General features: G+C 45.4%; 1 protein-coding gene across 1 annotated transcript in view; it reads left to right on the top strand.

Annotated features, from left to right (window-relative positions):
• Positions 1-539: 539 nt before the first annotated feature.
• The window catches only part of LOC144507755 (disintegrin and metalloproteinase domain-containing protein 22-like), a 227,783-nt gene continuing 214,081 nt past the window's right edge, over positions 540-14,241 (top strand). Inside the window, exons 1-3 of the mRNA XM_078235028.1 lie at positions 540-858; positions 1,146-1,351; positions 1,711-1,787. Of these exons, the coding sequence (XP_078091154.1) occupies positions 771-858; positions 1,146-1,351; positions 1,711-1,787 (371 nt within the window). The 5' untranslated portion in view covers positions 540-770. The remainder of the gene's footprint in view (positions 859-1,145; positions 1,352-1,710; positions 1,788-14,241) is intronic.

The raw sequence follows: 14,241 nt of genomic DNA, 5'->3' as shown, positions 1-14,241 counted from the left end.
ACGTGAATTATTATACACGATCAAATCTGTGTGCAATATGGATTAGGGAAACCTTTCAAAATCGGAAAACAACGAGGCTTTTAATCCTCGCAGAGTGTGTCTGTGCCATGTCAGAGCTGGAGCTACAGTTTTAACTGCCTGCAATGCACAGCAAAGTAACACGTTTGGCCTTGAAAGTGAATTCACTCTCCCAAAGTAATGGGTTCAATGGATTAAAATATTAATACGGGGCATTGCGATATATAAACCCTGTTACATTAGGATTACCTCTTGCTGCAGCTCCCCCCACCCCCCAGAGCTTACCGGAGGATACACTGTAGGCCCCCAGTGCTGGGGTTTGGGATGCTGCTGCCCATGCTCAGTGAGTGAGGGAGGGGAGGGGAGGGAGGCAGGGAGGGAGGGTGATGAGGGCCCCTGCAGCCGCGATGTGCGAGCGGATTGACGTGAACGTGGATCAGCAGCAGCAGCAGCAGCAGCAGAGAGCGAATCTGGCTGCTGGAGAGCGGATGAGATAGAGGAGGAAAAAGAGGGGAGGGACGGAGGGAGGTTTTTCCAGATGCTCTCAGCCTGTCACTGCCATCCAGTGCTGCAGCCTGCACTCTGAAGGAAGAGGAGCAAATAATTATTTTTTTTTTAAAACACCCCTCCAAACATCTCAGGGAGGAAATCCTGAAACATTCCGTCGGGTGCTAGTGTGAGCTAAAAAAAAGGCGAAGATTTTTTTATATGATATATATGTATCTCCTGCAGGGTGGTAAAGAATATGAAATATGAAGCCTTTGCCGCCTCAGATTGTTTCGCTGTATCTGTGTGGACTAGTCTACCTCGCTCAATATAGCAGCGCCAATAGAAAAGCTGGTAAGGTTATCGAGCTAAAATCCGCACCTTGATCTTTTGCATGTTAGGCATTTTGCTGGGTGGACTTTTTAACATTTGTATTTGAAAAGAAAGCTGAATAATGATTTAAAAATGGGGTGGTTATTAGAGCTGTTTGTGATGATTTAGGGGGGCTTTTAACTTTAGATCAGTGATGGGCTCAGGTGGGGAGGGTTTTTTTAAAAATTTAAAAATAAAAATGATTCATGCCCAGTACATGGAAGGCACTGACAGCAAGTGTTGTATCCGGGGAACCGTGAACATTGCAGGTTGGCCCGAGGGTGACGACGCCTTGAGGAGGAAGCAGGAGGAGGAGGAGGAGGTGGTGGCCGCCGCCGGCGGCTGGAAGATGCGCAGCTTGGAGTCACCCCAGATCACCACCAGCCCCCTGCGGCTCATCGAGCGGCCGGGGAGCGGGCAGCTCAGCCTGGACACCCGGGTGAAGAGGAGAGCGGAGCAGGCAGCCACACTGCCGGTGAGTGCCTCTCGCGGTTCACTCCCATCTGTTTACCCTGTTGAGGATGTGCAAAATTCTCTGCATCTCCCCATTCCCCAGAGACCTTGGCTGCATCGTTAAAAATAACAAAAACACCGCATCAAAAACATCACTGATCAAAACGATTTAAATAAAAACAAGTAATTCTCAAGTGCGAATGATCTGCATTCATCACGGTTTCTTTATTCATATTGCTCAGCCTTTAAAAATCCTAATTGAGTTTGCAGAGATTTCAGTGCTGCTTTTTCAGGTAGCACTATTTATTTTTATTTTTTGCTGATGGTTATCTATTCTCTCTACGGGACTGCTTACTAATTGTTGGTCTTTGATTTTTGCAGTCCACGCATATAGCCCAGGCTACCTTCCAGGTTGACGCTTTCGACTCATCCTTCATTCTTGACGTTGAACTAAACCAGTAAGTATTAAAAAACAATTCAGAAGTAGCAGCAACCCAACACCGCAGACTTCTGCTTTTGATTTACACATTTCAGTCTTGACACAGGTAATTCTAAGTGGCTGGATGGATAAATTACCGGGGGAGGAGGGGGGCGTTTAGAAGATTGCAGTTTGTTCTTGCTGTTGTCACTGCGATTTTCCCGACACTGATTCAGTTTTCCGAATTATTGATTGATTGATTGATTGGCTGAGTTTCAGAATGACTCCCAGTGCTTTGTTACTGTGAAATTGTCCAGTTACTAATGGTACATTGTGGGTCGATGCAGTGTGATAGAAAGTACCAGGGAATCTACGTGAAATTTTACTTTGAGGGGACTTGACATTATATATGCGTGGCAAGGGTGATCTAGAATAGGCAGACCTTTTAAAAGAAACCTCGCTGGACCTTTAGTTTTTATGTTTATTGTATTAAGTATTTTAAAAAGTTGTTACATATAGAATGTAGGTGATATGTTTTAGCAATCACTGTAAAGAAGTGGCTTGGAGACCACAAAGGTCTAAAAGAGCACTATACATATCCGACAGAAAACATGTGAAAAGATTATGTGAGTTTAGTGCCATTAGTATGAAATGCGGAATAATTCTGACACAAGTACAACAAATACAAATATGTCTTTAACGTAGTTACAGAGCTTTGAATTAATACAGGATCCTGACAATTCCAAAGTAACCTTTGATCATTCAAGGTGTATGCAGACACATAAGGAAATTCACTTTGAAAATTGTTGTGGCCTCTTCCTCTATGGTAATGATTTCCATGCAACCCCATGTAAAAATTGATCCGTTCCCAGGGAACCCATGTCTCCACTTCTGGAAGACACCTACCCAAAGCAAAATAATGTTCCCATTGCATTAACTATTTTATAATTTTATATGGCAGTGGAGGCTGTGCAGCATGGATATATAAAACACAGAATCTGGAATCCTCAAGACATGCTGTGCAAGTCTTGCTGGGACCCTAACTGACACAAACCTGATGATCTTCCTAGTTGTCCTCCCTTTGGTCTAATTTGAAAACTTGTAGTGGACAATCTCCAACTCAAGCACCTTTCTGAAGATCATAGGATCATAGAATCTACATCCAACCCATCGAGTCTGCACCGACCACAATCTCACCCAAGCCCCATTCCCGTAATGGCTCATATTTACCCTACTAATCCCCCTGACACTAGGGGCAATTTACCATGGCCAATCAACCTAACCCACACAGTTTTGGACTGGGGGAGGAAAATGGAGCACCCGGAGGAAACCCACACGGACATGGGGGGAAAGCGCAAACTCCACACAGACAGTCACCCAAGGCTGGAATTGAACCCGGGTCCCTGGCACTGTGAGGCAGCAGTGCTAACCACTGTGCTACCGTGCCACCCCAAGATGAACCATTAACTGTTGTGTGAATTTGAGACAATTAAAAAAGCCCTAAATTGTTAGCTTGGGAGAAAGCAATCTCTCTAAACTTGAACTATAGGCCACCACTATATTTTTAAAGTTGTTTCATGTAACTATCATACGTTTTAGTAAGCTGACATTTTAGATACCATATCTGAAATTGTGAGAAAAAGATTAAGGTGTTGGAATCATTTTTCTTGGTCTCAGTTTGCTTATCAAATAACAATAAATGGGTAGTGACAATAACCAGGTTTCACTCCAAATGTCTTTGTTGCTTTCTTCAAAAGATCAGTTGTGATGAATCATATTACATTAAAGTCAAGATAAAGACAACTTCTTTTTGCTTTGATTACTGTTGTTATTTTGTACAGAACTTGACCATTTTGCCTGTTGGAGGGAGCTGAGGCTCCCTATTGGATTAGTGCAACATGGAAATGATAATAAAATGTTCATGTGCGTATATAGAAAATGGGCATTAACTGAAATTAAATGGTGGTAGCAGTGCAGGGCTAAAAGGAACAATCAGGATCTCAACCATTTGGAAATAGCCTAGGGTTTTACATGTGAATGAAAGCAAAATAGATGGAGATTGTAGGAATAATGGTTTGAGATTTACAATTTGTCTGGAGGTGGTAATGTGATACCTAGATTGGCTCACTTTTGAGTCATCCTGCGTAACTTGTTTAGTTACAAGAATGTATTTAAATCTTGACTTTTCCAATTTGGCTTCACTAAGGAGGACACAAACCTTCCAGAAATACTAGGGGGCAGAGAGTCTAGCATGAAGGAGGAATGGAAGGAAATCCTTATGAGTGAGGAAATTGTATTGGGGACATTGCTGGGATTAAAACCTAATAAGTCCCCAGGGCCCGATGCTCTGCATCCCAGAGTACTCAAGAAAGTGGCCCAAGAAATAGTGGATGCATTTGTGATCATTTTCCAGCATTCTACAGACTCTGGAAGAGTTCCAGTAGATTGAAAGGTAGCGAGTGTAACCCCACTTTTTAAAAAAGGAGGGAGAGAGAAAATAGGAAATTATAGATGGGTTAGCCTGACATCGGTGGTGGGGAAAATGCTGGAGTTAATTATTAAGGATGTAATAACAGCATTTGGAAAGCGGTGACAGGATCGGTCCAAGTCAGTATGGATTCACTAAAGGGAAATAATGCTTGATAAATCTTCTGGAATTTTTTGAGGATGCGACCAGTAGAGTGGACAAGGGTGAACCAGTGGATGTTGTGTACCTGGACTTTCAAAAGACTTTTGACAAGGTCCCACACAAGAGATTAGTGAGCAAGATTAAAGCTCATAGTATCGAGGGTAATGTATTGACGTGGATAGAGAACTGGTTGGTAGACAGGTAAGCCATTCAGCTCTGAGATGAGGAAGAACTTCTTCACTCAGAGAGTTGTGAAGTTGTGGAATTCTCTACCATAGAAAGCTGTTGGGGCCAGTTTGTTAGATATGTTCAAGAGGGAGCTGAATGTGGCCCTTGTGGCTAAAGGGATCAAGGGGTATGGAGAGAAAGTGGGAGTGGGATACTGAATGTGTATGATCAACCACCATCATATTGAATGGTGGTGCAGGCTTGAAGGGCCTGCACCTATTTTCTATGTTTCTATAAATAGCTGTTTTGTTATGTTGCGTCTACGTAGTTAATAGGATATTTATTGACATCATCCTTGAATGGAACAGTACTTCCATTGAGTTACAATAGGAAAACAATTATTGTAGCTTATTTTACTTCAAGAGGCGGCACGGTGGCACAGTGGTTAGCACTGCTGCCTCACAGTGCCAGGGGCCTGGGTTCAATTCTGGCCTTGGATGACTGTCTGTGTGGAACATGTTCTCCCTGTGTCTATGTGGGTTTCCTCTGGGTACTCCGGTTTCCTCCCACAGTCCAAAGATGTGCAGGTTAGGTGGATTGGCCATGCAAAATTGACTCTTAGTGTTGGGAGATTACCAGGGTAAATGCATGGGGTTATGGGAATAGGGCCCGGGTGGGATTGTTGTCAGTGCAGGCTCGATGGGCCGAATGGCCTCCTTCTGCACTGTAGGGATTCTATGGTTCTTTATTTAGCAGAATTCAGAATTGCGATTGTATCTGGGTTCTAAATAACATATCATCATAACGATGTTTAGGTGTTAAGATTATGATATGTGCTTGACAAAGTTGGTGTACAATTCTGGTTGCCACACTACCGGAAGGATGTTGATGCATTGGAAAGGGGACAGAAGAGATTTACCAGGATGTTGCCTAGTTTGGAGGATATGGACTATGAAGAAAGGTTGAACAAACTTGGAGCGTCGGAGGATGAGGAAGGAAGTGATTGCGCTGGAGAATGTGCAGAGGAAATTCACCAGGATGCTGCCTGGAATGGAACATTTAAGTTATGAAGAAAGGTTGGATAGACTTGGATTGTTTTCTTTGGAGTTGAGGAGACTGAGGGCCGACCTGGTTGAGGTGCATAAGATTATGAGGGGCATGGACAGAATGGATAAGGAGGAGCTGTTTCCCTTAGTTGAAGGGTCAGTCATGAGGGGACATGGGTTCAAAATGAGTGGCAGGATGCTTAGGGGGGAAAGTGAGGAAAACGACTCGTGACGGTCTGGAATACGCTGCCTGGGAGGGTGGTGGAGACAGGTTGCCTCACATCCTTTAAAAAGTGCCTGGCATGTCATAACATTTAAAACTATGGGCCAAGTGCTGGTAAATGGGATAAGGTGGGAGGTCAGGTGTTTCTCCCGTGTCGGTGCAGACTTGATGAGCTGAAGGACCTTTTCTGTCCAGTATGATTCTATGAGTGGCAAAATCTAATTATAACTGTGCCTCCGCAGAAAAAGGTAATTGAAATGATTAAGTTCTTATGTTATTTTTATGATGTCAGTGGTACCTTTGTTTCTTTAACTGCCCATAGAATACCTGCTTACATAATTGGCAGTGATTATTTGGAGTGCTCCCATTCACATTATAAGCATACCGGATGGCTTTTATTCCTATTGCCTTTTATTTCACTACATCTGTCATTTGTAAAATGATATCTTGATGTCCTAAGTCTGAAGAGATCCCTGTGGTTGCCTTCCATACATATTTTTTATAGTGAAGGTTTCAGGAGCAAAAGTGCTCATTGGTGACAAAATGGCTTCGCTGAATGCCGATCCTCATGGAATGGTTGTGAAATGCAGCATTATTTTCACACAGTGGAGTGTTTAATAGCGACAACAATTGCGAGCTCCATCCTCACATGGTAATGCATATCAAATCATCCATAATATGTACTTTTGTCAATGCTTTTTCATGAAGTTTACTAGAGAAAAGAAAAATAGGCCTGTCATCAGGCCCATCAAGATTTACTAGGATGCTACCAGGACTTGATGGTTTGAGTTATAAGGAGAGGCTGGATAGACTGGGCGCTCCCATACACACTCAACCTGAAAAAAAAGTTGCGAATCTGAATTGCGCTGTGGGCGGGGCTTATCACAACCGAAACGCTGCTGCCCTGATCGGAGCCTTCAACTGCACATGCGCTGTAAAAAAAATTTGAAAAACACTCCCCTGCCACATTGCTCCAGAGCTGCAAAAAGCAGCCTGGGAGTGATGGTCCCCACAGACATCACCCCACCCCCACAACATAACTATCCCCCTTATCCACCCTCCTCCCCCCGCTACCCAGACCGATCGCGATCCCCTGCCCCACTTCCCCTCCCCCCCCACGGATCGCCCACAGAGTGGCAGGGGAACCCCCTTCCCCCCGCCGATCGCCCGCAGAGTGGCACTGAACCCCCCCTGCTCCTGCCCCCTACACCCCTCCCCACCAGAGATCCATCTGGCCCTCCTCCTCTTCCCCCAAACCGGAGAATGATCTGGCCTCCCTCCTGCGCCCCCCTCCCCCCCCCACCAAAGAACGATCTGGCCTCCCTCCTCCTCCCCACCCTCCCCACCCACCAGAGAACGATCTGGCCTCCCTCCTCCCCCCCGCACCAGAAAACAATCTGGGCCCTCCCCCGACCCCCCACCAGAGAATGATCTGGCCCTCCTTCTCCCCCCCCCCCTCCCCCCCCACCAGAGAACGATCTGGCCAACTCCCCCTGTCCCCCTCACCCCCTCCCAGAGATACATCTGGTCTCCCTCCTTTTCTCCCTCCCACCAGAGAATGATCTGATCCTCCCCCCCCCCCCCATCACCGATCTGAGTCAGAGAGCTACCGGAAGCTCTGAATTTACCTCTTCAGAAGCTGGAGCACCCGCAACAGAATTTTGCTGAGCATGTCTGTTTCGTGCCCGATCTGGACGGGTGAACGTGATAGTAAAGGGGGAAATGCAGATAAGATTGAGCGTCCAGCTTATTGAGCCGCTCCCGTTTCAGGCGTGGTCCCGATCGCGCCCATTTGCGGGCCTTGGTAAACGGTGAATCGGCGCGGGTGCAGATTGCAGTACTCACCTCATGCCCGACTTTACCAAGTTTTTGCGCTCAAAAACAGGCGCAACGCAATGGTAAAATCGAGCCCAGAGAGTGGTGAGTGTTTGAAACAAGCTGCAGAGATAGTAGTAGAGGTGGGTACAATTTTGTCTTTTACAAAGCGTTTAGACAGTTACATGGGTAAGCTGGGTATAGAGGGATATGGGCCAAACACGGGCAATTGTGACTAGCTTTGGGGTTAAAAAAAGGGGTGGCATGGACAAGGCTGAAAAGCCTGTTTCCATGCTGTAAACCTCTATGACTCTATCATAGGCAGGATTTGGTGGCTGTTGATTGGGAGAGACTGTTCGAGGGTAAATCCACATCTGGCATGTGGGAGTCTTTTAAGGAGCAGTTGATAGGACTGCAGGACAGGCATGTGCCTGTAAAGAGGAAGGATAGGGAAGGTAGGATTCGGGAGCCGTGGATAACAAGTGAAATTGTGGGTCTAATCAAAAAGAAAAAAGAGGCATACATGAGGTCCAGGCAGCTAAAAACAGATGGAGCACTGGAGGAATACAGAGAAAGTAGAAAAGAACTCAAACAGGGAGTTAGAAGGGCAAAAAGGGGTCACGAAATGTCCTTCGCAGACAGGATTAAGGAGAATCCTAAGGCATTTTATACATACGTTAGGAACAAGAGGGTTGTTAGGGAAAGAATCGGACCTCTCGGGGACAAAGGAGGGGAATTATGCTTAGAACCAAAGTAAGTAGGAGAGATCCTAAACGAATACTTTGCATCAGTATTCACAAAGGAGAGGGACATGTTGACTGGTAGTGTCTCAGAGAGATGTGTTGACCCGTTAGAAAAAATCTCAATTACAAGGGAGGAAGTGTTAAGGTTTTGTAGGAAACATTAAGACAGACAAATCCCCAGGGCCAGATGGCATCTATCCTAGACTCCTCAGGGAGGCAAGAGATGAAATTGCTGGGCCTCTAACAGAAATCTTTGTCTCTTCACTGGACACAGGTGAGGTCCCAGAGGATTGGAGGATAGCAAATGTGGTCCTGTTATTTAAGAAGGGTAGCAAGGATAACCCGGGTAATTATAGGCCGGTGAGCTTGACGTCCGTGGTCGGGAAATTGTTGGAGAAGAATCTTAGAGATAGGATATATGCGCATTTAGAACTGAATAATCTCATTAGCGATAGACAGCATAGTTTTGTACGAGGGAGGTCATGCCTCACAAATTTGGTTGAGTTTTTTGAGGAGGTGACAAAAACAATTGACGAGGGAAGGGCCGTCGATGTCGTCTATATGGATTTTAGTAGAGCATTTGACAGGTCCCTCATGGCAGGCTGGTACAAAAGGTTTAATCTCACGGGATAAAAGGTGAGCTAGCTAGATGGGTGGAGAACTGGCTTAGCCATGGAAAGAAGTTTAACAACACCAGGTTAAAGTCCAACAGGTTTATTTGGTAGCAAAAGCCACACAAGCCATGGATTAGCCATGGAAGACAGGGGGTAACAGTGGAGGGGTCTTTTTCCGGTTGGAGGTCTGTGACGAGTGGTGTTCCGCAGGGCTCTGTACTGGGACCTCTGCTGTTTGTGATATATATAAATGATTTGGAGGAAGATGTAGCTGGTGTGATCAGTAAGTTTGCGGACGACACAAAGATTGCTGGAGTTGCGAATAGTGATGAACATTGTCAGAGAATACAGCAGGATATAGATAGGCTGGAACATTGGGCGGAGAAATGGCAGATGAAATTTAATCCAGATAAATGCAAAGTGATGCATTTCGGTAGATCTAATGTAAGGGGGAGCTATACAATAAATGGCAGAACCATCAGGAGTATCGACACACAGAGGGACCTGGGAGTACAAGTCTACAGATCCTTAAAGGTGGCAGCACAGGTGGAGAGGGTGGTGAAGAAGACATATGGCATGCTTGCCTCTATTGGACGAGGCATAGAATATAAAAGTTGGCAAATGATGTTGCAGCTGTATAGGATGTTGGTTAGGCCACATTTGGAATACTGCATCCAGTTCTGGTTGCCACACTACCAGAAGGACGTGGAGGCTTTGGAGAGAGTACAGAAAAGGTTTACCAGGATGTTGCCTGGTATGGAGGGTCTTAGCTATGAGGAGAGATTGGGTAAACTGGGGTTCTTCCCCCTGGAAAGATGAAGGATGAGGGGCGACCTAATAGAGGTGTATAAAATTATGAAGGGCATAGTTAGGGTGAACAGTGGGAAGCTTTTTCCCAGGTCGGAGGTGACGAAAACAAGGGGTCACGGGTTCAAGGTGAGGTGGGCAAGGTTCAACACAGATGTCAGGGAGGCGTATTTTACACAGAGGGTGGTGGGGGCCTGGAATGCACTGCCAAGCAAGGTGATTGAGGCGGACACGCTGGGATCGTTTAAGACTTATCTAGATAGCCACATGAACAGACTGGGAATAGAGGGATACAAACGAATGGTCTAGTTGGGCACATGAGCGGCGCAGGCTTGGAGGGCCGAAGGGCCTGTTCCTGTGAACATAGAACATAGAACATAGAAAGCCACAGCACAAACAGGCCCTTCGGCCCACAGGTTGCGCCGATCACATCCCCACCTCTAGGCCTATCTATAGCCCTCAATCCCATTAAATCCCATGTACTCATCCAGAAGTCTCTTAAAAGACCCCAACGAGTTTGCCTCCACCACCACCGACGTCAGCCGATTCCACTCACCCACCACCCTCTGAGTGAAAAACTTACCCCTGACATCTCCTCTGTACCTACCCCCCCGCACCTTAAACCTGTGTCCTCTCGTAGCAACCATTTCAGCCCTTGGAAATAGCCTCTGAGCGTCTACCCTATCCAGACCTCTCAACATCTTGTAAACCTCTATCAGGTCACCTCTCATCCTTCGTCTCTCCAGGGAGAAGAGACCAAGCTCCCTCAACCTATCCTCATAAGGCATGCCCCCCAATCCAGGCAACATCCTTGTAAATCTCCTCTGCACCCTTTCAATGGCTTCAACATCTTTCCTGTAATGAGGTGACCAGAACTGCGCGCAGTACTCCAAGTGGGGTCTAACCAGGGTCCTATAAAGCTGCAGCATTATCTCCCGACTCCTAAACTCAATCCCTCGATTAATGAAGGCCAGTACGCCGTACGCCTTCTTGACCGCATCCTCCACCTGCGAGGCCGATTTAAGAGTCCTATGGACCCGGACCCCAAGGTCCTTCTGATCCTCTACACTGCTAAGAATGGTACCCTTCATATTATATTGCTGCTTCATCCCATTGGATCTGCCAAAATGGATCACCACACACTTATCCGGGTTGAAGTCCATCTGCCACTTCTCCGCCCAGTCTTGCATTCTATCTATGTCTCGCTGCAACTTCTGACATCCCTCCAAACTATCCACAACACCACCTACCTTGGTGTCGTCAGCAAACTTACCAACCCATCCCTCCACTTCCTCATCCAGGTCATTTATGAAAATGACAAACAGCAAGGGTCCCAGAACAGATCCCTGGGGCACTCCACTGGTCACTGACCGCCATGCAGAGAAAGACCCCTCCACAGCCACTCTCTGCCTTCTGCAGGCAAGCCAGTTCTGGATCCACAAGGCAACAGCCCCTTGGATCCCATGCCCTCTCACTTTCTCAAGAAGTCTTGCATGGGGGACCTTATCGAACGCCTTGCTGAAGTCCATATAGACCACATCCACCGCTCTTCCTTCGTCAATGTGTTTGGTCACATTTTCAAAGAACTCAACCAGGCTCGTAAGGCACGACCTGCCCTTGACAAAGCCGTGCTGACTACTTTTGATCATACTAAACTTCTCTAGATGATCATAAATCCTGTCTCTCAGGATCCTCTCCATCAACTTACCAACCACTGAGGTTAGACTCACCGGTCGGTAATTTCCCGGGCTGTCCCTGTTCCCTTTCTTGAATTCTGTGCTGTATTGTTCTTTGTTCTTCTTTGTTCTATCAGTTATCACACTTTTCTCTGACATTTTTATCTGCCTCTGTCCCCCATTGCTCCTCTCTACGTCCTTTTTAAGATATTCACATGCCAAGTTCCATTACCAGAGTGAGAGTGAGTTACATGTCCTTCATTTGGGCTTTTGCTTACATATCAATAGGGGCGTAGAGTACAAAAGCAAGAAAGTTATTTTAAACTGTATAACGCACTGGTTTAACCTCAACTGGAATATTGCATCCAATTCTGGGCATCACACTTCAGGAAGGTGTAAGAGAGGGTGCAGAAAAGATTCACAAGATTGGTTCCAGGGATAAGGAACTTCAGTTGTGCAGATCAGTGGTTCCCAACCTTTTCAGCAACATGGTACACTTCAATGAGACAAACAATGGCACATCCACTTTTTTTTCAGCTGAATTGATGATTCATAAGCGTCACATTTACTTGCATTTCGTTAAGGTCTTGCTAGAGGTTTGCAACATACAATTGAAATTCAAATTAGAAATTGATCAAGAAAGAAGGGAGAGAGAAAACAGGAAACTACATGCCAGTTAGCCTGATATCAGTCTTTGGAAAGTGCTATTTGTTAATGTCTTTACATGCACTTAGAACATGATGATATGATCATCATGGTTATGGAAAGGAAAATTAAGTTTGACAAATTTATTTGAGTGTATTTTTGAGGATGCAACTAATAGGGTGGATAAGGGGAAACCAGTAGATGTAGTATTATTGGATTTCGAAACATATAAACTAGAAACAGGAGAAGGTCATTTGGCCCTTCACTGATGATCAGTCATTTTGATCATGACTGATCATCAAATTCAATATCCTGATCCTGCTTTCCCCTCCCATCCCTTGATCCCTTTAGCCTCAAGATCTATGTCTAATTTCTTCTTGAAATCACACAACGTTTAGGCCTCAACTACTTTCTGTGATAGTGAATTCCACACATTCACCACTCTCTGGGTGAAGAAATTTCTCCTCACCTCAATCCTCAAAGGTTTACCTCTTCTCCTCAAATTATGAGCCCTAGCTCTGGACTCCCCCACCATCGGGAACATTCTTTCTGAATTTACCCTGTCTAACCCTGTTAGAGTTTTATAAGATTCTGAGATCCCTTTTTCATGTTCCAGTCATCTGGATATAAAGGCCAGCATTCCACCATCCTTTTGAATTGTTTCCTGTACCTGTTCATGACTCTCATCTTCCATGTGATGATTTTGTTTCTCCTTCTCTGGGGACAACTCTTGAACATCTTGCTCAATAACATTAACTCCTATCTCCACATTTATCATATGCGCATTCAAGGATTTCTAAGGTCCTGTACTAGCTTTAGATCTACCAAGACCATACCCTAGTGCATTGCTGTGAACTGGAGCTTTGCTGTTTCTTCTACCTGTGCATGCTGGTTGGATATGGCTGACTTTCCCACAGCATATCACTTTGACTGGAGATGGGAACATTTAGATGTTGGCAGCTACCATGGCAACAGTAACATCAAAACAACTAATTCTGAGACTGAATTTGGCTGCTGGGGTCTGGATTTTGTTGAAATCTGGTGATTCTTCCCTGCAAGCTCAGGAAAAGAACTTGCTCGCAATTGTCAACTATCACCACAACCACAAGATGAGGGAGTATATAGTGAATGGCAGGACACTGGGAAGCTCAGAGGAACAGAGGGATCTTGGGGTCCTTATTCACAGATCCCTGAAGTTGGCAGAGCAGGTAAATAGGATAAAAGCAAAATACTGCCAATGCTGCAATCAGAAACAAAAACAAAGAATGCTGGAAAATCTCAGCAGGTCTGACAGCATCTGTGGAGAGAGAATAGAATCAACGTTTTGAGTCTGAATGACCCTTCATCAGAGCTGACAAAGGGTCATCCAGACTCGAAACTTTGGCTCTATTCTCTCTCCACAGTTGCTGTCGGCACTGTTGAGATTTTTCAGCATTTTCTGAGGTGAATAAAATAGTTAAGAGGCATATGGGACACTTGCTTTTAACAGTTGTGGCAGAGAGTATAAGAGCAAGAAGGGAATGTTGGAGTTGTACAGAACATTGGTTAGGCCACAGCTGGAGTACTGTGTGCAGTTCTGGTCACCTCACGATAGGAAGGATGTGATAGCACTAGAGGAGCTACAAAGGAGGTCTACCAGGATGTTGCCTGGGATGGCACATTTGTGTTATTAGGAGAGACTAGATAGGCTTGGATTGTTTTCTTTAGAGCAGAGAAGGTTGAGGAGGAACATGATTGAGGTGAATAAGATTATGAGGGGTGTGAATAGGGAACAGCTGTTCCATGTGGTTGCGGGGCCAATCATGAGGGGGCATTCTTCTCGGGTAAGAGGGAGGAGATTCAGAGGGGATTTGAGAAAAAAATATTTTTCCTCGGGTGGTGGGAATCTGGAATGCACTGCCTGGGAAGGTAGTGAAGGCCAGAAACTTTGCAACCTTTAAAAAATATTTGGATGAGCACTTGAAATATCTTAACATTCAAGGAAAATGGGACAAATGCAGGAAAATGGGATTAGCGCAATTTTAATGGTAGTTATACAGTGCAGAAAAGGCTGCAGGGCCTTTTCTGCACTGTATGACTCTTAAGACTATTTCCATGGCAATGGTCCCTGATGATACTGTGCTATTGA

The sequence above is a fragment of the Mustelus asterias genome, chromosome 2, assembly GCF_964213995.1.
Source record: "Mustelus asterias chromosome 2, sMusAst1.hap1.1, whole genome shotgun sequence".
NCBI lineage: Eukaryota > Metazoa > Chordata > Chondrichthyes > Carcharhiniformes > Triakidae > Mustelus > Mustelus asterias.
The sequence above is the reverse complement of the archived record's forward strand: the minus strand, read 5'-3'. Positions and strand labels throughout refer to the sequence as shown.